At 52.7% G+C, this 24,742-nt stretch overlaps 1 protein-coding gene across 10 annotated transcripts in view; it reads left to right on the top strand.

The window, feature by feature from the left end:
- The first annotated feature begins 2,230 nt into the window (after nucleotides 1-2,230).
- ZSCAN1 (zinc finger and SCAN domain containing 1) overlaps nucleotides 2,231-24,742 on the top strand; it is a 40,555-nt gene continuing 18,043 nt past the window's right edge. Inside the window, exons 1-4 of one of the 10 annotated variants that reach the window (XM_039467158.2) lie at nucleotides 2,231-2,376; nucleotides 3,949-3,990; nucleotides 5,448-5,927; nucleotides 9,640-9,734. In XM_039467158.2, the coding sequence (XP_039323092.1) occupies nucleotides 5,558-5,927; nucleotides 9,640-9,734 (465 nt within the window). In that variant the 5' untranslated portion in view covers nucleotides 2,231-2,376; nucleotides 3,949-3,990; nucleotides 5,448-5,557. The other 9 variants (XM_074385798.1, XM_074385799.1, XM_074385800.1 and 6 more) reach the window with 9 other exon arrangements.

Here is a 24,742-nt window from a genome sequence, read left to right as displayed (position 1 = left end):
TGTTGAAATGTATTTTTGTTTTGTTTTTCAGACAGGGTCTCACTTTGTCACCCAGGCTGCAGTAGTGTTACACGGCTTACTGCAGCCTCAATTTCTTGGTCTCAAGTGATCCTCCCACCTCAGCCTCCTAACTGGCATCACACATGTGCACCACCACCTGAGGGTCATTTTTGTATTTTTTGTAGAGATGGAGGCTTGCCACGTTGCCCAGGCTGTCTCCAACTCCTGGGCTCGAGAGATCTTCTGGTCCTGCCTCGGCCTCTCAAAGTGCTAGGATTACAGGCATGAGCCACCACCAGGCCTGGGACATGTTTACACTAAAACATTATTCATCATTGATCTGACATTCAAATGTAACTAGATATCATCCTATGTTATTTGCCAAATACAGCAACCTTTTTCTGGCACATGGTTTTGTTTTTCAGACAGGGTCTCACTTTGTCACCCAGAGGACAGTGGTATGATCTCGGCTCAGTGCAACCTTTGCTTCCCAGGTTCAAACAATTCTCCTGCCTTGGGATTACAGGGGCGCACCACCATGCCTGGCTACTTTTTGTGTTTTCAGTAGAGACGGGGTTTCACCATGTTGGCCAGGCTGGTCTCAAACACCCAACCTCAGATGATCCACCCGCCTCAGCCTCCCAAGTGCTGGGATTACAGGCATGGGCCACCGCGCCCGGCATCCTTGTTTTTCTTGAGTTTACATATAACTCAGCTTTATTTTTTGCTTACTAAATCGGGCAATGCTACTATGATACTATGGGACATAATTACAGTGGAAATTACTTACACTCCTGTATTTATATCAAGAAGTTTTTTAAAATGCCCTAGATATAAAACACAGTAGCCGGGCGCGGTGGCTCAAGCCTGTAATCCCAGCACTTTGGGAGGCCGAGGCGGGTGGATCACGAGGTCAAGAGATCAAGACCATCCTGGTCAACAAGGTGAAACCCCATCTCTACTAAAAATACAAAAAATTAGCTGGGCATGGTGGCGCGTGCCTGTAATCCCAGCTACTCAGGAGGCTGAGGCAGGAGAATTGCCTGAACCCAGGAGGCGGAGGTTGCAGTGAGCCGAGATTGCGCCATTGCACTCCAGCCTGGGTAACAAGAGCGAAACTCCGTCTCAAAACAAACAAACAAACAAACAAACAAACAAAAAAAAACAAAAAAAAAAAACAGCCGGGCGCGGTGGCTCAGGCCTGTAATCCCAGCACTTTGGGAGGCCGAGGCGGGTGGATCACGAGGTCAAGAGATTAAGACCATCCTGGTCAACATGGTGAAACCCCGTCTCTACTAAAAATACAAAAAATTAGCTGGGCATGGTGGCGCGTGCCTGTAATCCCAGCTACTCAGGAGGCTGAGGCAGGAGAATTGCCTGAACCCAGGAGGCGGAGGTTGCGGTGAGCCGAGATCGCGCCATTGCACTCCAGCCTGGGTAACAAGAGCGAGACTCCGTCTTAAAAACACAAACAAACAAAAAACACACACACACACAGTAATACTAAAAATAAATTCAGTTATCCTTAATTCAAGGCCAGTTGGACGTCCTGTATTTTTATTCGCTAAGTCTGGCGATTCTATTCTGGGACATACTTGTACTAAACATATTTATATTAAAAACACTGTTTCGACATACCACTCTTGGACACAGTAAAAAACGGTTGCGTGGGCTGGGCACAGTGTCCCAGGACTGTAATCCCGGCACTCTGGGACGTCGAGGCGGGCGGATCACGACGAGGTCAGGAGTTCGAGACCACGCTGGCCAACATGATGTAACCCCGTCTCTACTAAAAATACAAAAATTAGCCGGGTGTGGTGGCGGGCGCCTGCCATTCCGGCTCTTCGGGAAGCTGAGCACCGCTTGAACCCGGGAGGCGGAGGTTGCGGTGAGCCGAAATCGCGCCACTGCCCTCCAGCCTGGGCAACAACAGCGAAATTCCGTCATTAATGGAGAAACGGCCATCGCGTGCGTGGAACGCCTGCGCTTCGCCCAGCGGCCCGTCGTCCTCGCGCACCCCCGCAGCCGGCCCCTTCTCCGCGCCCCTCAGCCGCGCTCTCGAAGCCGCGCGAACCGTTGCCAAGGCGACCCGAGCCGGAGCCCGAGGTGACCGGAGGGCGCGGCGAAGGCGCGGGCGCTCATCCCAGGCGGCCTCCGATTGGCCGCGGCCGCCGGTTGCGTCACAGCCCCGCCCCTGCCCGGGAGTCCCGCGACGCGTGACGTGCCGCTGACGCGCGGCGCGCCCCAGCGGACCAATGGCGGCCGCCCGCGGCGCGCGGGGTGCCGGGACGGGGTCCGCCCGCGGTGCTCGGCGCGCTCGCCAGCCCAGGGGTCGCCATCACTGAGCGGCCCAGGCCGGAGCGGAGCCCGCGCGCGGTGAGTCCGCCGCGGCCCATCCGTTCCTCCACCCGCCGAAGCGCCCATCTCCCGGAGGGGCGCGGCGCCGCGTCGGCGGGACCTGGCCCGAGATCGCGGTCCTGGGGCGCGAGTCGGGGGAGGCGGGCCCGGGCGGGGGGCGGGTCGGGAGTCGCGAGGTCGCTGTGGGAGGGGAAGGGGAAGGCTGGAGCCCACGCGGGGCGGGGGTTCGGGGTGCTGGGGCCGCCCCTTCCGCAGGGACCTCGACCCCCGTTGGCATCCGCCTGTCGGTTTGAGGCAGAAGCCCCTCTGCGCACCCCCATTGCCCGCCTAGACGCCGCTCGGCCGCGTTCACGTTCTCCCTTCACCACCTGGTCGGCATCCCAGGACGCATCTCTCTCCCCGCCAGCCACCCCCATCCCGTCTCCCTCCTGACCAGCTGCCCCCGAACCCATCTCCCCTCCAACCAGCCCCCTTCGAACCCAGCTCCTACCCGAACAGCCGCCCTGGACCCATTGCCCCCGACCCATCCCCCACCCAATCACCCGCATCCCGACCCCCAACCTGCGCCCCGGTCCCTGTCCCTCCCGCGTATTCCCGGAGCGCTGCCCTTGCATACTTCCCCAGCCCATTGATTATGGCGCTCCCCTGTGTGGCGTTGTAAGCCCCCTTCTCAGAGCTAGAGCCATTCACTGACTGGCGCAGTGAACACGTCTACCAGGTCAATAAGCATCCGGCATCAACGGCAAAGCCCTTCCGCCCATCCCCCCAATAGAATTTGGGGCCTGGGCTGCAGATCTCACTGCTCATGCCAGGTGAACCCGGCACTTCCACCAGGCTCTCAGCCCTCCAAGTGACACTCTCACACACATCCCCGACATTAATCCCAGACCCTTACCAAAGTAGACCTCTAGGACCCCAGGGCCTCCACAGCATTGCCCATGGAAGGGTCCAGATCCTTCTTACCAGCTATGTAGACTTCAGGACCCTCCACATCATCCCAGGCCCGCTTCATCTTCCAGAAACGGCCCCCGCCATCAGTCCAGGACTCTCGTCAGCTCAGGCACGCCCGAGTTTTCCACATCAGCCCCACAGACCTCAGCCCAGGACCCTGGAAGATCTCCAGGGCGAGCTGCCATGAGCACCTGAGAGAGTATAAGGACTGAAGTCCCAGGGCAAAGGGACTTCTTGGACCTGTGGAGCTTCAAAATAGGCCCCTTTTTCTTATTCAAAAGTACATATATAAAAGCGTGAATACAATGTGAGAGAGTGTTATTTGCCTGTGGTCTTGGCAGGGGAGACCAAGCTGTATGTCTCCCAATCAGGGTACAGGTGGCCGGGTCCGAGACTTGAAGATTGCTGGTGGGGCACAGGCCTGGTGAGTTGCCTTTTCTGCCACTCTGCACCTCTCCTTTCTCCTGGATTGTAAACCCCATGCACAAGAACTGTAGAGTGTACGAAGAATGCAGCAGAGGATGAAGAGGGAAAATCCCATGGAATCTCTCCTTTTCACTTGTCATAAGCATTTCTCGTATAGCTAAAGATCCTTCCTAAAGATTTCTTGTTTTGTTTTGTTTTTCCATGTTGATGAAGGTCACATGGGATCCTGACACCATTTGGAGGAGATTCAGAGAAGTATGAAGAACACAAAGCACTTCGCTGGCCCGCTGTGGGCCTCTGCCCAGCACTCCTTTTCTGTGACACTCATGCATCATCCTGCATCCCGTGTTCTCTGTGCCTCATGTCATCTGTACATCATGTATATACTCTCCATGGTCATGTCATGGTGTTGTGTATTGTGCACATTGAATACTCCCATCACATGCTGGGGGAGGTAGTTGATCCCACCACATTCAGCAGCTGGGCACTTTTGTAGTGAATCTTCGTGCTGGAATCTTGCATCTTGCATGCAATCTACCAAGTGTTCTTCATATATAAGTGTCCATAGTGCTTTCCAGAAAGGTCATGCCAATTGATATTCTCACCAGCAGATCAGATCAGCTCAGAGTACAGTTGTTAAAGACAACCAAAACCTGTTTTTATTTTCATAACTTTTTTCTTCAGTTACATATTCATAGTGGGCTTGGAAATGTATAAAAGGTGTTTTATTTAAGAGACAGAGACTCACTTTGTCGCTCAGGGTGGCGTGCAGTGGCACAATCTCTGCTTGCTGCAACCTCTGCCTCCAGGGTTCAAGCGATTCTTCTGTCTCAGCCTCTCCAGTAGCTGGTATTACAGGTGCATGCCACCACGCCCAGCTAATTTTTGTATTTTTAGTAGAGACAGTTTCACCATGTCAGCCAGGCTGGACCCGAACTCCTGACCTCAGGTGATCCACCTGCCTCACTTAGCCTTTCAAAGTACTGGGATTATAGGTGTGAGCCACTGCACCCGGCCACAGAAGGTTATTTTTTCGTTGCCCTCTTCCTGCCCTCCTCTCCCAGCTTGGAGTTGGTAGGAAAAGCATGAAGGCAGCAAAGATAACACCATGGGCAGAGGCTGCTGCCGCCGTTGCCACCATCACGGTTCATTTTTACGTAGCCCACCTGCTGCTTCCATTTAAATTGAATTTAAATTTAAAATTCAGTTCCTTATTTCAGGTGCTCCCAGCCACATGTAGGTGGCTGCACGGGTAGAGAATGTCTGCATCCCCGTTGGAGCTTCTGATGCGCAGCGCTGGCTACTCCACGGGGGCAGGCACTCTTGCTCCCGCAGCTCGTCAGTCGATGAGTGTCGAATGACTAAATGTGGGAGAGAGACTCTTAAGGGAAAAAGATGTGTTCAGAAAGGCATGGGGGTTTCGAAGACGGCGGCAGGAAGATGATGGCCGGGACGTCTGCGAGGGGAGGAGCTGGGAGGGGGAGGGGCTGGGGCTGGACGGCAGGTGCAAAGGTCCTCGGGCAGCCAGTGGCTTGAATACAGCGCAGAGTAGCCTTTGAGAGGCATATGGAAGATGAGATTGGGAGGTGGGGAAAAGGCAGGTTAGTTCCTTGGGGTGCTGGAGGCCAGGCCTAGGAAGTGAGCTGAGGGGCATCCTGAGCAGGGAGGGCCACCATCTGATGTGGCCCCTCTGTCCCTGCCCCTCTCTGCAGGCCCCTGATTGCTGACTCCGCCCGCCTGCCACACCGGCTCTGTCTGGAGCCACTGAGACTCTTGGGATCCAGTCCACACACACCCTTCAGAGGGCACTCTGGCCAGAGAAATGCTTCCACGGCCCAAAGCCCCTGCCTCCCCTAGACGTCCCCAGACCCCAACCCCGAGTGAGCAGGACGGGGACCCTGGGCCAGCAAGCCCCAGGGACACCGAAGCCCAGCGTCTGCGGTTCCGACAGTTCCAGTACCATGTGGCGGGCGGGCCGCACCTCGCGCTGGGCCAGCTCTGGTCGCTGTGCCGCCAGTGGCTGAGGCCCGAGGCGCGCTCGAAGGAGCAGATGCTTGAGCTGCTGGTGCTGGAGCAGTTCCTGGGCGCGCTGCCCAGCAAGATGCGGACCTGGGTGCAGTCACAGGGCCCCCGAAGCTGCAGGGAGGCCGCCAGCCTGGTGGAGGACCTCACACAGATGTGCCAGCAGGAAGGTGAGAGGCGCAGGCTCGGTGCCCCGGGACGGGCGCGGGGGCCTGACGTCTCCGAGGACCGAACTGCCCTCCTTCCCGCCCGCATCGCTCCCACCCCCGCCTGGCCCCTCCCAACCGGCAAACCTCTCCTGCCCCGCGCCTGTGTTTTTTAATTATTTTTACATATAAATGTCGTGCTGCACGCCTCATCTGCCTCAGATTTCTCACTCAGTCGGTTATTAAAGATCCCTCCATTTCCCATGTGTCCATCTGTCCTGTGGCTTTGTGTCCGCTGCTCCTCACCAGCTGCCCTCCGGGAGGGACGCTACCCCGCCACCTCCTCCCAGCCACCTGCAGCGCCTCCTGCAACACTCCAGAATCCTAGAGATCTTTAACCCTTCACTGGGCACAGGCCCCACCACTGGCTGATGGTGGGGAGAGGGGTGGGGAGAGGCTTAGGTCTGTACCCCGCCTCTGAGAGCTGGGGAATTTGGGGTGGAAACTGGGCTCCCTCCCTCTCTCCTTTCTCAGCTCCCCCTTTCCAAGAGGGCCTTGTCCTCCTGCACCTTTGCCCCTGTGACCCCACATCGAGATTCCATCCACCCAGAGCCCGGTTCCATGAGTGGGGCTCTCCTAGTGATGAAAGTACAGGGATTGGACACTGCGGGGCCACAAGAGGCAGCCTTGGGTGGTGAGAGTGGTCGTGGCACTGTGGACGAGGGAGGGCCTCCCCAGCAGGTCCTCAGTGAGGAGGGTGCATCAGGCAGCTCCGCTGCGAGAGCAAAGGCTGGGAGTGAGAAGGGCCTGATCAGAGCTCCGAGAAAAGGGGGCTGGAGCAAGGGAGAAGAACCAGCCTCTCTTGTCCGCTCCCACTACAGCTTTCCTGTAGACTATAATAAGCAGTTCGCAGGACACAGAGTCCAGGGTCTCCATACTGCCCCAGGGCAGCCAGTGCCATGCTTGGGAAAACTCTGAGAGTTGAACTTTCCAGAGGTGCGATGGTAGCCCTGTAAGCTGTAAGGCAGAAGCCAGATGAATTGGCCTTTGAACTCTCTGCTCCTGCCGCCCAGTGCCCAAGAGCACCGGCTTCTGGACCTCACAGCCATCCCAGCCCAGAGGCACCCTTGCTAGGCTTAATGCTACATGGTCACTTTCAAATTCTCCATCATTTTTGAGTAAAGGGCCCTGAGATTTGTCTTCCATAGCGGTGGTCTGCTTTTTACATTCAGTATTTTGAGCCTACGAAATAGTAAAGCAAGTATAATGAACAGCCCCGCACCCGACACCCTGCCCTATCAAAGCCTAACCTCTGGAAAGGCTGGCTTGGCGTCGTTTTAAATAAATACCCATGGCGAGGCACGGTGGCTCATGCCTGTAATCCCAGTACTTTGGCAGGCTGAGGCGGGAGGATTACTTGAGGCCAGTTCAAGACTAGCCTGGCCAAGACGGTGAAACTCCGTCTCTACTAAAAATACAAAAAAATAGCTGGGTGTGGTGGTACGTGCCTACAATACATCCCAGCTACTCCGGAAGCTGAGGCAGGAGAATCTCTTGAAGCCGGGAGGCAGAGATTGCAATGAGCCAAGATCACGCTGTTGCACTGCAGCGTGGGAGACAGAGCAAAACTCCATCTCACACACAAAAACGAACAACCAGTGGAGTTGGCTGAACCCCCAGTTCGTGTCTCCTAGTCATGTTGTTTCCCCGCTCTGCCTGATACCCCAGAGGTGGCTGTGGTCTTGAATTTTTCTTTGTTTTTTGTTTGTTTGTTTGAGACGGAGTTTCGCTCTTGTGACCCAGGCTGGAGTGCAATGGCGCGATCTCGGCTCACCGCAACCTCTGCCTCCTGGGTTCAGGCAATTCTCCTGCCTCAGCCACCTGAGTAGCTGGGATTACAGGCATGCGCCACCATGCCCAGCTAATTTTTTGTATTTTTAGTAGAGACGGGGTTTCACCATGTTGACCAGGATGGTCTTGATTTCTTGACCTCGTGATCCACCCGCCTCGGCGTCCCAAAGTGCTGGGATTACAGGCTTGAGCCACCGCGCCTGGCCTTTGTTTTGTTTTAAGACAGAGTTTTGTTTTTATTGCCCGGGCTGGAGTGCAGTGGCACAATCTTGGCTCATTGCAACCTCTGTCTCCTGGGTTCAAGTGATTCTCTTGCCTCCGCCTCCAGAGTAGCTGGATTACAGGCGCCTGCCACCATGCCCAGCTAATTTTTTGTATTTTTAGTAGAGACCGGGTTTCACCATATCGGCCAGGCTGGTCTTGGAACTCCTGACCTCAGGTAATCTGCCCGCCTCAGCCTCCCAAAGTGCTGGGATTGCAGGTGTGAGCCACTGAGCCTGGCCGAATTTTTCTTTTCTTTTCTTTGAGATGGAGTCTTGTTCTGTGGCCAGGCTGGAGTGCAATGGCGTAATCTCGGCTCACCGCAACCTCCGCCTCCTGGGTTCAAGTAATTCTTCCGCCTTAGCCTCCCGAGCAGCTGGGATTACAGACACGCGCCACCATGCCCAGCTAATTTTTTTTTTTAATTTTTAGTAGAGACGGGGTTTCACCATGTTGGCCAGAATGGTCTCGATCTCTTGACCTCGTGATCCGCCCGTCTCGGCCTCCCAAAGTGGCCGAATTTTTCTTTTTTTAAATTAAAAAATAAATAGAGGTGAAGGTCTCGCCATGTTGCCCAGGCTGCTCTCAAACTCTTGGGCTCAAGTAATCCTCCTACTTCGGCCTCCCAAAGTGCTTGGATTACAGGCGTGAGCCACGGCGCCCGGCCGAATTTTTCTTTTTTTAAATTAAAAAATAAATAGAGGTGAAGGTCTCGCCATGTTGCCCAGGCTGCTCTCAAACTCTTGGGCTCAAGTAATCCTCCTACTTCGGACTCCCAGAGTGCTGGGATTGCAGATGTGGGCCACGGTGATGGCTGGCCTTTAATTTTTCATTGCATCTCTGTGAATGTTTCCTCCTACTGGATCCATAACAGTACATGCTTCTGGTTCCCACGTCATTTTTTTTTTCTTTTTTTTTTTTTTTGGTGATGGAGTCTTACTCTGTTACCCAGGCTAGAGTGCAGTGGTGTGATCTCGGCTCACTGCAACCTCCACCTCTAAGGTTCAAGAGATTCTCCTGCCTCAGCCTCCGGAGTAGCTTGGGATGACAGGTGCCTGCCACCACGCCCAGCTAATTTTTGTATTTTTAGTAGAGATGGAGTTTCACCATGTTGGTCAGGCTGGTCTCAAACTCCTGACCTCGTGGTTCACCTGCCTCGGCCTCAGAAAGTGCTGGGATTACAGATGTGAGCCACTGCACCCGGCCTGGTTCCCACGTCTTGACCCTTCTGTAAATGGTGTCCTATAACTGGCTTCCTCCTTCAGCAGTCATTCTCTCTGTGCACAGCAACCCTGGGGGGGCTTGGGAAGCAGAGAGCTCATGGTAACCAGGCGTCTCTAGTTAGTTGGTGCTGCAGTGAGTGTCCTCGTGGGCTTCTGGAGGCCCGCAGTAGTGTGGAGTGTGAGTAAAGAGGGTACTTGTCCTCAGCGGCCCTTGGTGTCACCACAGGTTCGTGCCCCAGAGCCACGTGGAGGCACAGAATGATGGCCCTGCTGCCACCCTTGCCTGAGCCTGAGGGGTGCTGCTGGGATGTTTGGGGAAACTCTGCCCTCCCCAGAAGGTTTAGAGAATTGGGGGCACTGGGAAGAACAGGCCCCTCTCACGATCCCTTTCTCCCGCACAGTTCTGGTATCTCTGGACTCGGTCGAACACCAGGACTGGAGTTTCGGTGAGGAGGAAGACGGGAAGAGCCCAAGGTCCCAGAGAGAACCATCCCAGGTGAGCCCGGGGCCCCCAGCTCCGTGCTCCTGCACCCCGGGGTGTGAGTGCTGCTCCTGGGACGGCCTGAAGGACGCCCCATCCAAGGACTGTGTGAGGTTGTCACCAACACTCCCAGGAAGCCTCTGAACTCCTCGCCTGTCCCACAGATTCCCCAGACTTCCTGGGCTCAGTTCTGGGCAAGGGCCGTGAGTGCAGGTGTGTATGCTGTGCGCCTCTGGGCCTCACCCCAGCCCCTCCAGTCCTGTCTGAGCTGCGCCGTTAGGGCCCATCCTCCTGTGTCACCTGAATCAGATGCTGGGTGTGTTGAGAAAATCCAGGCGCTGCCCCGGATCCTCTCCTCTCAGTTAACCGAGGATTCTGGGCGGGGCCAGGAGGAAACGCCGCCGCCGGGGGCTCCCTAGCAACTAGACCCGCTCGTGTGCAGACCTCAAAGCGACGGGTGGGGCTGGCTCAGTTGGGAGCCAAGCGGATCTTGGTGTGGCTGGAGAGATTAAAATCGGGTTGGGCCACGCAGGCGCAAGAGAGAAATTCAGTGGTAATGGGTAAATCACAGAAAAACAAAAGTGAGATCCGCCAAGCGAATAGCATGTGTGATCAGGGCTCCTATGAGTCTGAACACTTTCTGCCCCTGGATCTTGATACTGGAGTCTTCAAGGGAAACACAGGGCAGCTGCGCAATGGATGGAACAAGGTTTTGCTCACAGAGCCAGAGCACCATCCGTCCATGTGGCCGTCCGCCCCAGGCCAGCAGGTACCTTCTAGAGGGAGCCTGACCTAACAGTGGGGCGGTCTAGGTGCCATGTGAAGCACACGCCTGAGCAGAACAAAGGGGCACGCATTGGGAAACAGAGACCCCTACACAAGGCACTATGCCCAGCACAAACTGTGAGGACCCCTTATCTCTTGGTAAGGAAATGTTCTAGGCCCAGGGCCCAATCTCAGCCAAGTAACAGATTGAAAGATGGTACATGTGTCTCTCCCATGGTCTTAGTCCATTCTGGGTGCTATAACAAAATACGACTGGGTGTGATGGCTCATCCCTGTAATCCCAGCACTCTGAGTGAGTCCTCACTGGAAGCTGAGTTGCGAGAACCACTTGATCCCAGGAGTTCCAGAGCAGCCTGGGTAACATACCAAGACCCCATGTCTAAAAAAAAAAAAAAAATTAGCCAACCGTATGGGCATGCACCTGCAGTCTTAGTAACTCTGGAGGTTGGGGTGAGAGGATCACTTGAATCCAGGAGTTCAAGGCTGTAATAAGCTATGATCATGTCTCTACCCTCCAGCTTGTATAACAGAGTGAGACCCTAACTCAAAACAAAAACAAAAAACAAAATGCCACAGCTTGGATGGTTTATAAACCACACAAGTTCTGGGCAAGGTGGCTCATGTCTGTAAGCCCAGCACTGTGGGAGGCTGAGGCAGATGGATCATGAGGTCAGGACTTCGAGACCAGCCTGGCCAACATAGTTAAACCCCGTCTCTACTAAAAATACAAAAATTTGCTGGGCGTGGTGGCACACACCTGTAATCCCACCTATTGAATTGCTTGAACCTGGTAGGCGGAGGTTGCAGTGAGCAGAGATCATGCCACTGCACTCCAGCCTGGGCGGCAGAGCGACTCTGTCTGAGGGGGTTGGGGGAACAGAAACTTGTTTCTCACAGTTTGGAGACTGGGAAGTCCCAGGTCAAGGTGCCAGCAGATCCAGTGTCTGGTGAGGGTCAGTTGCCTCATTCACAGGTGGTGTCTTCTCCCTGTAACCTCACAGGGTGGAAAGGGGAAGGGAACTCTCTGGGGCTCTGTTAAAAGGGCACTAATCCCAATTATGAGGGCTTTAACCTCATGACCTGATCCTCTCTCAAAGGCCGTGCCTCCTAATCCCCTCTCCTTGGGGGTTAGGCTTCATCACGTAAACTTTACAGAGACACAAACATTCAGACCAGAGCGGCAACAAGATCGAATCGCTTTCTCTTCCCTCTGGCACTGAACAGACAGGGTCATGTCCTCATTCTTCCTCAGACCACAGGCCCCTCTCTCTCCTCTGAATGATAACCTTGTCTCTCTTCTCGGTCTTCTTGAGCAATAACCTCCAGTCCCTGGCTATCTGGACCTCAATCCCTCCAGCACACTGTTGACAGCTTGGGCGGCCCCAGGACACCCCCACCTCTCTTCAGGGCCACCCAGCCTCCCTCATCCTTGACTGAGGTTGTTGGCTTCCCCTCCACATGCCGTCTACATAACCCACTCACAGCCTTGCAGCATCTTTGGTTCCCTCCATGTTTTCTGTTTTTTGAGGAGGGGGAATCTCACTGTTGCCCAGGCTGGAGTGCAGTGGTGCTCACAGCTCACTGCAGCCTCGAACTCCCAGGCTAAAATGATCCTCTCACCTCACTTTCCTGAGTAGCTGGGACTACAGGTGCGTGCTCCACCACACTTGACTAATTTTTGTATTTTTAGTTGGGACGGGGTTTCACCATGTTTCCCAGGCTGGTCTTGAACTCCTGGACTCAAGTGATCCACCTGCCTCAGCCTCCCAAAGTGCTGGGATTACAGGCATAAGCCATTGCTCCCAGCCTGGTTTTCTCCTGTTTTCTGTGTAAACACTTAAAAGGCAGACAAAAATCTCATGTTTCCCTTTTCTTTCTTTTTTTTTTTTTGAAGATGGATTCTCACTGTTGCTTAGGCTAGAGTGCAAGGGCGCAATCTCGGCTCACTGCAACCTCCTGCCTCAGCCTCTCGAGTAGCTGGGAAATTTTGTGTTATTTTAGTAGAGACAGGATTTCACTATCTTGACCAGGCTGGTCTTGAACTCCTGACCTCATGATCCACTCGCCTCGGCTTCCCAAAGTGCTAGATTACAGGCGTGAGCTGTCGCGCCCAGCTGTAATGTTTATCTTTTCTTTAATTCTTTTGTTTGTTTGTTTTTTGGAGATGGGGTGTTCTGCTATCACCCAGGCTGGAGAGCAGTGGCATGATCATAGCTCACTGCAGCCTCAAAGTCCTGGGCTCAAGTGATCCTCCCATGCTGGTGTCTCCAAGTGCTGGGATTACAGGTGTGAGTCACTGCATCTGGCTGGCCATGTTTCCCTTTCAAAAATGAAAATGTTTTTGTGAGCAGATGAGAGAAGTTAAACACCGTTAGCCGCCAGGGACATGTAAATTAAACACAGGATGAGATATCACTCCGTACCTGTCAGGATGGCTGTTCTATGCCACCAATCCCATCTGAGGCTGGTGTCTCCCAGAGCCATGGCAGGGGTTTCCACCAGGGAGATTGGGAAGATGGGTTGCTTGGTTGTCAGATGAGTCTTCTTGAAAGAGAATGTGATCCATGTCATGTCATACCTATGTTTCCAGAAGAAGGTGAGATCAAGATCTTGTCTACAAAGACTGTGGTGACAGCTGCTGAGGGTGGGTAGCCTGTAAAAGGTCTTTTGTGTCCTCTGAGGTGAAGGCAAATTGTAATTGAAAGGGTGTTGAAATAGGCACCAAATTGAACAGGTTAGCTAATTTATAACAGCAAAATATTGTTGAGTGGAATCAGTAATTTTAATAATATTGGGTATTGGGTCTAGGGGCTGTTTTAATTTAGGATCTTTAGATGTGGAACACTTCTTCAATCATTAGAAGAGACACACCATGGAAATAAAGACTATCACTTATAGGTGCTGGGGGGTAATGGCACCCTCAAAGACCCATCACTCACACACACACGCACAGAGGTCATGGAGGTGTAGAGTGGGCACCGGCTCTGAGAGAGCCCAGGGTTGGGGGTGTAAGCGTCTGAGGAGCGCACACGGTTGGGCAGTTTACCCCAAGTGGCCACGAAGCTGGGACAAGAGAATTGGAGCCTGTCACCCACGGCAAGTGTTCTCCAGAGGGTCCCACGGGCTTCTAATAGGGAGTGTGGGAGATCCGCTCACCCAGGGGACCAAGGTGGGAACTTGGCCCTTAGCTAAATGGCCACAGGCAAAACAGATGCTGAGGCAGCAATTGATTTTAAGCCTTATCTCAGCCTTTTTGCATTTTTATAAATGCAAATACTAAGGAAATACCTGAGGCTGGGTCATTAACAAAGAAAAGAAGTTTAGGCTGGAAGTCGTGGCTCACCCCTGTAATCCCAGCATTTTGGGAGGCCCAGGTGGGCAGATCACAAAGTCAGAAGATCAACACCATCCTGGCCAACATGGTGAAACCCATCTCTACTAAAAATACAAAAAATCGTACCCGGGTGTGGTGGCACGTGCCTGTATTCCAAGCTCCTTGGGAGGCTGACGCAGGAGAATCGCTTGAACCTGGGAGGTGGAGGTTGCAATGAGCCAAGATCATGCCACTGCACTCCAGCCTGGCGACAGAGGGAGACTCCATCTCAAAAAAAAAAAAAAAAAAAAAAAAAAAATGGAAAAGAGGTTTGTCTGGCTTACGGTTCTGCACGCTGTACAAAAAGGCCTCAAGTCACTCCCACTCGGGAGATCCAGCATGTGCAGACCCAGTGTGTGCCAAGCACCAGCTAGAGAAGGAGCCAGAGGGAGGGAGGAGGCTCCAGGTTCTTTTAACAACCATTATGGGAAGTTAATAGAGTGATAACTCAGTCACCCAGGGCATTAATCTGTTCTTGAGGGATCCACCCCTTGACCCAAATACCTCCCACCAGGCCCCTCTCCAACACTGGGGACCACATTTTAGTGTGAGGTTTGGAGGGGAAAGGCATCCAGACTAAAGCAGGACTCAACATAATGCTTTGGTGGATGGAGTACAGAGCCAAGGTTGTAGTGATCCGTCATAAGCCACCCTTAGTTTTCCCCAGATTTGAGAACAGGGAAAATTTGGCTATCAAATAGAGAAACAGTGGGGATCTGTACCTGCTTATTAATTCGATTTTTTTTTTTTTTTTTGGAGACAGAGTCTTGCTCTGTCACTCAAGCTGAAGTACAGTGATGAGATCTCAGCTCACCATAACCTCCGCCTCTCGGTCTGGAGTGATTCTATTCTCCTGCTTCAGCCTCCCTAGTAGCTGGGACTACAGGCGCACCACCACCAAGCCCAGATTATTTTTGTATTTTACTAGACAGGATTTCACCACATTGGCTAGCTAGCTGTTCTCGAACTCCTGACCTCAAGTGATTGATCCGGCTCAGCCTCGAAAAGTGCTAGGATTACAGGGCAAGCCACTGAGTCTGACCTTAATTAGCTTTTATAGACAATGAGTTTTAATCCACGAAGGCCCTGTTTTAACTTACATGCGGCCATATGAACGACTTTACTGGGGAGTTCATGAGATCCCATCTCATCTGGCCAATTTTTAAGTGACAAAAAGTTACTTTAATTTTTATTTATTTATCATTATTATTTTGAGAAAGGGTCTGGTTGTGTCACCCAGGCTAGAGTGCAGCGGCCAGATCATAGTTCACTGCAGCCTTGACCTCCCAGGCTCAAGGAATCCTCCCACTCTCAGCCTCCCAAGAAGCTGGGACTACAGGTACTTGCCATGATGCGCTCCGTGGCTCAATTATTTTTATTTATTTATTTTTTTTTATACAGAGTTTTGCTCTTGCTTGCCAGGCTGGAGTGCAATGGCACGATCTTGGCTCACTGGAACCTCTGCCTCCCGGGTTCAAGCGATTCTCCTGCCTCAGCCTCCCGAGTAGTTGGGATTACAGGCACACGCCACCACACCCAGCTAATTTTGTATTTTTAGTAGAGATGGGGTTTCACCATGTTGGTCGTTGGTCAGGTTGGTCTCAAACTCCCAACCTCAGGTGATCTGCCTTCATGGATTTTTTTCTTTCTTGGCCTCTTGCCAACTAATGCAGGCGCCTCTTGCCTTTTCTCATCTTTGGGGCTTTTTTAGGCTTTTTATCTGCCTAAAGCCACAATTGGTAAGTTTTCCTTCTCTGGCTGATAAGAGGAAAGGGCTAGGGGAAGGCGCTGGAGTCTCCAAGCAGAAGCCTCTCTGCAGGCACCCACCTACGGGATGGTCAGTCCCTTCTCCCGTGTCCCCTTTCCCCCCTTAATTACAAACTTTAGTATGGCCCCTGTATTTCTAGGCAGCTACATTTCTTTGTTTTCTTTCTCACTGAGTATAAGCCTGACAGGCTCCCAGGGAGCCAAGGAGCCCTGCACTTCACGTTGCAGCCCTCTCTGGGGTGCCCCTTTGGCCCCCCTGGGATTGGTTTGGTTCCTGACGCAGAGACGGCAGCAGAATTCCAGGCGAGGCCCCAAGCCCTCGAAGAAAAGGGCAGGGCTTGCGCTGTGGGAGGTTTTTTGCATTTCTTTAGTAGTTTAACCTCCTGGGGGTCTTGGGAGCCTAGGGGAGCTGACGTTTCCATGTTTTAATTTGAAACTTAAAAAGAGAAAAAACAACGATGTTTTGTTTGGCCGAACCCTCTTTTGAGGCTGGAGTCACCCCAAAAGTGGCGCAGGAGAGTTCCCACAGCGAGTGCCCCGAACCCTCTGGAGATGGGGCCGATTAGGATTCCAAAGAAGGAAGTCCTCAGCAGGGTGACTGGCCCAGAGCCTGCAATAGGGGAAGTGAGAGAGGGCTGCCATGATCCTCTGGATGGACAGCGAGAGAAAGGGGTGTTCTACCCAGGTATGCCCACAGCGAGGGGGTCAGGGTGTGAACGTTAGGTGAGGATTAAAGGAATTTGGCTGAGAGCCGGGGTCAGTTTCTTTGAACGTCTGGGTAGCAACCTGTGTGCCTTTGTCAGGCCTGGGAGTGTTCGAGGCCCAGGTTTGGCTCAAGCCTGCTGGGACAACCCTGCAGTAGGCTGGTCACGGAGTGGTCAAGACACGCTGTGATATTCAGTCAGGACGCAGAAAGCTGGGAAAGCTGCGGGCCCCTACAGTCCAGCCCCCAGCTAGCTCTTAGGACGCACAGGCCCACCTCTCCCAGCATGTTCACTGAGCTGGGAAATGGTGGGATCACCTGCAAGGTCCTTTCTTCTTTTAGGGAACACTGCAGACAAAACCCCTGTCGGAGATTACAGTGTTGATTACCTGTGATCTCAACACTTTGGGAAGCTGAGGTGGGCAGATTGCCCAGCCCATTCCTCAGGAGTTTGAGACCAGTCTGGACAACACAGAGAGACCTCATCTCTAGAAAATAGAAAAAAATTGGCTGGGCACGGTGGCTCATGCCTGCAACCCCAGAATTTTGGGACGCTGAGGTGGGCGGATCACCTGAGGTTGGGAGTTTGAGACCCGCCTGACTAACATGGTGAAACCCCCGTCTCTACTGAAAATACAAAATTAGCCGGGTGTGGTTGTACATGCTTGTAATCCTAGTTACTCGGGAGGCTGAGGCAGGAGAATGGCTTGAACCCAGGAAGTGGAGGTAAACACAGGTGCACACGACAAGACCTGGAGTCACGATTCCCAAAAAGCAGAGCTGAAACCAAGGAACCCTCCTCCAAACAATGGGTTTAGGGATTTGTTGTGGTTGTTTTGAGAACGAGTCTTGCTCCATCACCCAGGCTAGAGTGCAGTGGTGCGACCTCAGCTCACCCCAACTTCTGTTTGTGGGCTCGGGCGATTCTTGTGCCTCAGTCTCCTGAGTAGCTGAGACTACAGGCATGTGCCACCACACCTGGCTAAAATGGCACCAATCCAGCCCAGCGGTACTTTCCACCCCAGATCCTTCTCAGGATCCCAGCCGAGGCCCAGGCCTTACGGAACCAGGGGAGGGCAAATCAGGGGTTCCTGATGACAAAAAACTGTGTTCCAACAGGGACCCCCAAGCAGTTGTGGCCAGAAGCCAGTGGACATTTATTAGTGACCACCCCCTCTGTCAGAGGGCCCAGCCCATTCCTTCCTCAGTCCCAAAAGCAAGAAATCCGGGCAGTCTCCCAGGCGACCGTCTGCAGGGAGGCCCTTACCTGAGTAAATGCTTCTGCTTCTTTAGTGCCCCAGCCCGTGGTGTGCCCCCTTCCTTATCACATGGTGCGGTGGCCAAGTGGGGGTGAAGGTTCTCCAGTGTCCTGGCCAACCTGCAAAGGTTTGTGATTCGTTAACTGTTTGGGGCCTGTAGATTCCTGCATCTCAGCTGTTGGCAAACCCCCCTTACTTGGGGGTCTCAGGTTTGAGGATCGCTTGAGCCCGGGAGCTCTAGGCTGCAGTGAGGCAAGTTCGCACCTCTGCATTCCAGCACTCAAGCCTGGGGGACAAAGTGAGACCCTGTCTCAGGAAAAAAAAAAAAAATTAATTACATATTTTATGACCACACTGGTATAAAGGTGAATATATTCCAGGCTGGAGTAGTCTTTATGTTCGTTTTTTCCATTTAACTTGAAAATAAATTTTAAAATCACCATGAGAACCCCTCTTCGGCACCAAAACCAAGTTTCGTGGGCCGTGGACTCTGTTTCTGCATCTAACGAAGGCATCTACCCTGGGTAGACCAGTCGCCAACCACGGGCTTCCTCAGCCTCTGCGGGGTGTGTACTAATCTGACTCCCTCTCCCATCCCAGACTCCCCTTGGAAACCACAGCTGCATTCACAGGCCACCCCCTCACCGCATCGCAACTCAAAGGGGGTTTTAGGGGGGTCTTAAGTGGGGAAGGCTGCTGAGGTCCCCCCACCCCCCTCCCACCAGGTCCGCTGTGGCCGAGAGGATCCCTGTTGGCGCTCGGTTTGGCTGTGGGGCTCAGCCACATCAGGGTGCCCCTGCGTCCTTAAGCAAGCAGCACTGGTGGAGGGGCCTTAGGGGCAAGGCCCAGTGCTCATGTGGAGGGATGGCAGCTCTGCGATTGGATCGGGGTCCTGATAGTGCTGGTTCCCTGGCCCAGGCATTCCTGTTGCCAGGGGGGTAACACTGCTTGTGAAGCCTGTGGGGGGCAAGTGGAGAACAGGAGCACAGGTGAGGGAGAGGTGGAGCCACTCTGGGCGGAGTGGGCACAATTGGCGATTGCTGAGTGGTGCACAGCTGCTGAACCGCCAGGACACCTTTTGAGAAATGCTTCCTGAGGCGGTTTCGTCATGTGCATACATTGCAGAGTGCACTCACACACCTAGACGGCACAGCCCAAGGCTCCTAGACTACAGACCTGCACAGCCTGGGACTGTACTGAATACTGTAGACAACTGTCACACAATGGTAAGTATTTGGGTATTTAAATATGCACTTACCAGGAAGGGAGCTTGCAAGATGGGAAGTTGCTCTGGGAGAGTCTGAGTGGTGAGTAAATGTGAAGGCCTGGGACGTACTGTCCCTGCTGCAGACTTTAGAAACATGGCGTACTTAAGCTACACTAAATTGGCAAATATATTTCTTTCTTCAACATAATTTATCTTACTGTAAGTTTTTGCATTACAATTATTTTTTTCTTTCTGAGACAGAATCTGGCCGTTGCCCAGTCTGGAGTGCAGTGGCACGATCCTCTCACCTCAGTGTTCTTTTTTTTTTTTTTTTTGAGACGGAGTTTCGCTCTTGTTACCCGGGCTGGAGTGCAATGGCGCCATCTCGGCTCACCGCAACCTCCGCCTCCTGGGTTCAAGCAATTCTCCTGCCTCAGCCTCCTGAGTACCTGGGATTACAGGCACGCGCCACCATGCCCAGCTGATTTTTTATATTTTTAGTAGAGACGGGGTTACACCATGTTGACGAGGATGGTCTCGATCTCCTGACCTTGTGATCCACCCACCTCGGCCTCCCAAAGTGCTGGGATTACAGGCTTGAGCCACCGCGCCCGGCCACCTCAGTGTTCTTAATAGCTGGGACTATAGGCACACATCACCACACTGGCTAATTTTTATATATTAAATTTTTTTTTTCTTTTTTTTGAGACGGAGTTTCGCTCTTGTTACCCAGGCTGGAGTGCAATGGCGCGATCTCAGCTCACCGCAACCTCCTCCTCCTGGGTTCAGGCAATTCTCCTGCCTCAGCCTCCTGAGTAGCTGGGATTACAGGCACGCACCACCATGCCCAGCTAATTTTTTGTATTTTTAGTAGAGACGGGGTTTCACCATGTTGACCAGGATGGTCTCGATCTCTTGACCTCGCGATCCACCCGCCTCGGCCTCCCGAAGTGCTGGGATTACAGGCGTGAGCCACCGCACCCGGCCAAAAAATTTTTTAGTTTTTGTGTAGATTGGGTTTCACCATGTTGCCCAGGCTGGTCTCAAACTCCTGGTCTCAAGTGATCCTCCCTCCTCAGCCTCTCAAAGTGCTGGGATTACAAGCGTAAGCCACTATGCGCCTGGCCTAAAAAACGTTTTCATTATTTCATAACAACGTATAAAATATGAACAAGCTGGGCATGGTTGGCTCATGATGTAATCCCAGTATTTCGGGAGGCTGAGGCGGGTGGATCACTTGAGGTCAGGCATCAAGACGAGCATGGAAACACCCCCACCGCACCCACCCCATCTCTACTAAAACTACAATAATTAGCTGGGCGTGGTTGGTGGCAGGCATCTGTAATCCCAGCTACTTGGGAGGCTGAGGCAGGAGAACACTTGGACCCAGGAGGCAGAGGTTGCAGTGAGCCGAGATCGCGCCATTGTACTCCCGCCTGGGTGACAGAATGAGATTCCGTTAAAAAAAAAACAAAAACAAAAACAAAACAAACAAACAAACAAAAAAAACCATGAGCACATTGTAGAGCGGTACAAAAAAATATTTCTGGCCAGACCTGGCAGCTCACGCTTATAATCCAATCACATCTAAAATTCTTTTTAGAGACGGGGTGTCACCATGTTGAATTTCTTGGGCTGTGGTTTGGAGTATAACAAATTAGATGTCAGTAAATGTTCCTTGTAAGTTGCTAACTTTCATTTTTCCCAAGAAAGAGAATTCAAATTGTTAAAAACATTGGCATTTGAGGAGAACAAAACTAAGCATCATGCATTCAAAATTAAGACCTTTAACAATAAACTTTTTAGGAGAAAATGTTTTGAGAAGAGTAAAACACCAAACTGAAGTGCGGCGGCTCACGCCTGCAATCCCAAAGCTTTCGGAGGCCAAGGCGGAGGACTGCTTAAGATCAGGCGTTCCAGACCAGATTGGGCAACGCAGCAAGACCTTGTCTCTACAAAAAATAAAACAATTAGCCAGGTGTCATGGCATGTGCCTGTGGTGCCAGCTACTTGTGAGGCTGAGGTGAGAGCACAGCGGGAGCCTGGGAGTTTGAGGCTGCAGTGAGCTACGATCATAACACTTGCACTCCGGCCTGGGTGACTGAGTGAGACCCTGTCTCTAAAATATGTTATCTCTTTCTTTATATCCTTATTCTACAAACATTTTTTTTTTTTTACTTTAACTTGTTTTGTTAAAAACTAAGACACAAGCCGGGCGTGGTGGCTCACGCCTGTAATCCCAGCACTTTGGGAGGCCGAGGCGGGTGGATCACGAGGTCAAGAGATCGAGACCATCCTGGTCAACATGGTGAATCCCCCATCTCTACTAAAAATACAAAAAATTAGCTGGGCATAGTGGCGCGTGCCTGTAATCCCAGCTACTCAGGAGGCTGAGGCAGGAGAATTGCCTGAACCCAGGAGGCGGAGGTTGCGGTGAGCCGAGATCGCACCATTGCACTCCAGCCTGGGTAACAAGAGCGAAACTCCGACTCAAAAAAAAAAAAAAAAAAAAAAAAAAAAAAAAAAAAAAAAACTAAGACACAAACACACCTATTAGCCTAGGCCTGCACAGGGTCAGGATCATCAATATTGCTGTCTCCCGCCAGCATGGAAGACTTTCCACTGGAAGGTCTTCAGGGGAAACACATTGAACTATCGTCTCCCGATGACGTGCCTTTCTGGAAGCCCTCCTGCAGGCCTGAGGAGTGTGCTCTAAAGTAACAACAGACAGTTCTCGCAGCAGTCACGCTGATGGAAGGGTCTGCTAGGCAGGTGGCCCGCTGCACGCTGCAGTCTAACCAGCACTATCAGTGCAGGACGAATGAGCAGCCCTGGACAGCCGATGGATTTATCCAGGAGCCGTTTGCCGACATGGGGATGTGTGGGGACGTGTGGACGTCTACACCGTCCACTGCTAAGGGAAGATTCCCAGCGAAAGCAGGAAGTCCATCCAGGAGACCCGGCAGGTGCTGCTCATCTGCATGCCGGCGGCACCAGGACTGGGACTGGATGGCGGACCAGGCAGGGATCCCTGTCAGCCTTCCGGTCCAGCCACAAGTAGTGCTGCATCCAGCGGGACCACTTCTGAGGACAGGGACCCGTGGCCCCGGTGGAAGAAATGGCCAAAGCTGATGGAATCAACGGAGTGCGTCAGTACTGCCGTTCTGATTTACTCCGTGTCTGTCCCGTGTGCCACACGCCTTGGCTGTGGTTACCAGGGAGAAAGACCAAGTTGTGCTGCTTTATCATCAGGGGCTTCTTGGGGAAGCGGAACTTGCTCCTCACAACAGCCACTTTGGTACTGGGAGAATCCTGTGACTGGAGCCTGGAGAACGAGCTGCTGGTGTGTGCAACTAGCTGCTGTGGCAGCTTCTTCAGCAGCCTCTTCTTCAAGTACAGCAAGAACGAGGACAAGAGGCACAAGGTGCTTTCTGCTGCAGCTGCTGCTGGGGTCTCTTTTGCCTTTGGTGCTCCAGGTGGGGATGTGCTTTTCAGTCTAGAGAAAGTCAGATGAGCTGGATGCATGGCTTCTGCTTATCATCCAAGCAACTTGGGAGGCCAAGATGGGACGATCATGTGAGCCCAGGAGTTCAACACCAGCTGGAAAACGTAGCCAAACCTCATCTCTAAAAAAATCAATAACCATTAACCGTGTGTGATGATGTGTGCCTGTTCTAGCTACTTGAGGCTGAGGCAGGAGGACTGCTTGAGTCCAGGGGTTCAACATCACCTGGACAATGTATCAAGACCCCATCTTTTTTTTTTTTTTTTGAGACAGGGTCTCTCTCTGTCACCCAGGCTGGAGTGCACTGGTGTGATCTTGCCTCACTGCAGCCTCGACTTCCCGGGCTCAAGCTATCTTCCCACCTTAGCCTCCCGAGTAGCTGGGACTACAGGCATGAGCCACCACATCTGGCTGATTTTGCATTTTTCCTAAAGATGAGGTTTTGCCATTTTGTCCAGGGTGGGATGAATTCCTGGGTGCAAGCAATCTACCCATCTCAGCCTCTCAAAGTGCTGGGACTACAGGCGTGAGCCACTGTGCTCAGCCCTTAGCCATGGCTCGTGCCTGTAGCTGCAGCTACTTGGGAGGCTGTGGCAGGAGGACTCCATGAGTCCAGGAGTTCTGGGTTGCGGTGCAGCTCACAGAGCAAGATCTGTCTCTATTAAACAAAGTTAAAAATAGAGGAAGTCAGTTACTATCCCACTTTGGAGAGATGCGGAGGTTATTTTTTGCAGCCCTAGTGGTGTCCATCATGGGGCCATCCACCAATCTCTTTGGGAGTAGCCAGCCACCGTCTCCTTTTCATGGAATACATCAGGACATGGCCAAAGTCATCCCCTTTGTCCTGCTTGGAGTCTCCGAGGGCTTGTGAGGAACGCTTTTCATCCACTGCAACATCACCTGGAGCAGAAGCTGCAAGACCACCGGGCGGGGAATCACCCAGTGGTGGGGTCAGCGTGGTGAGCGTCACCACAAGCTACCCTATTCCACTCGTGCCAGAGCATGAGCTCATTTCTGAGCTGCTCAGTGACCACGGGGCCTTCAAGTCCTCTCAGGTCTGTGACTACATCAGCAACCCCAGCATGACCTGGCCTGCAGATGACACTCCAGATGGGCCGCCAAGGTCGGGCTTTATGTGTCCTGTGGCAGCTGGCCCGGGAATGATCTTCAGAATCACATTCACTTTGGCGTTGTCTCATCAGGCTTGTTAATCACTCCCCACAGTGGGGCGAGCCACGGTTTGCCCAAGCTGTTTCTAGGATGATGGTCTACGGTGCTTTGACTGCAAGAGGGTGGCCAATATCTGCAGGAAAGAAAGCATCTGTAGGGCCCACGTCCATGTAAATGGTACCTGTTTCTCAATGTGAGGACACGTTCATCCACCACATGCTGGCCACTGATGTCAGGCAGCCAGGCAGGAAGAGCCACTACTGTCTATGCACCCAGGACGGCACCGTCATTCAGGATGTGGAGACGCCCATCACGGACACTGTGGCTCTCACAGGGTGTCCAGAGCCTGAGCGCCTCATCTGATTTCCCCAGAGCATCAGAAGGTGTGAGCAACTCAGTCGTGTACTTCTTGGACGAGTCCCCGGCTGTTTGCCAATAGCCCGCACCCTACAAAGCTTCACGCCTCCTAAATCTCAGCCCTTCAGGATCCCAGACCACTGCTCGTGAAGATGTGGTGAGTGGCTGGAAACAGCACAGGTAGTGCCTGGTCACACGGAGTAGGAGATCTCTTAGCATCATCATGAAAAGGGGTGTTCTGAGGCACACGGCCCAGGTACCAAGGCAGGACCCCTGAACGCATCATGTTTAATTAGCAAGAAGTTGGCAAAAGTAATTGAAATTTTTTGTGTTGAAATTTTCTCAATCTCAATTGAGAAAAAGACTAGCTGGGCCAGGTGCAGTGGCTCACGCCTGTAACCCCAACACTTTGGGAGGCTGACGTGGGTGGATCGCCTGAGGTCGGAGTTTGAGACCAGCCTGGCCAACATAGTGAAAACCTGTCTGTACTAAAAATATGTAAAAAATTAGCCGTGTGTGATGGCAGGCGCCTGTAATCCCAGCTACTTGAAAGGCTGAGGCAGTAGAATCGCTTGAACCCAGGAGGCAGAAGTTGCGGTGAGCTGAGATCGTGCTATTGCACTCCAGCTTGGGCAACGAAAGTTAAACTGTCTCAAAAAAAAAAAAAAAAAAAAAAAAAAAGACTGTCGTTTTAAGGGAAATAAACAGGCCGGGCGCGGTGGCTCAAGCCTGTAATCCCAGCACTTTGGGAGGCCGAGGCGGGTGGCTCACAAGGTCATGACATCGAGACCATCCTGGTCAACATGGTGAAACCCCGTCTCTACTAAAAATACAAAAGTTAGCTGGGGGTGGTGGCGTGCGCCTGTAATCCCAGCTACTCGGGAGGCTGAGGCAGG

This window comes from Saimiri boliviensis, chromosome 14 (assembly GCF_048565385.1).
Source record: "Saimiri boliviensis isolate mSaiBol1 chromosome 14, mSaiBol1.pri, whole genome shotgun sequence".
Classification (NCBI taxonomy): domain Eukaryota; kingdom Metazoa; phylum Chordata; class Mammalia; order Primates; family Cebidae; genus Saimiri; species Saimiri boliviensis.
This window is presented reverse-complemented; position numbering and strand designations above follow the sequence as displayed.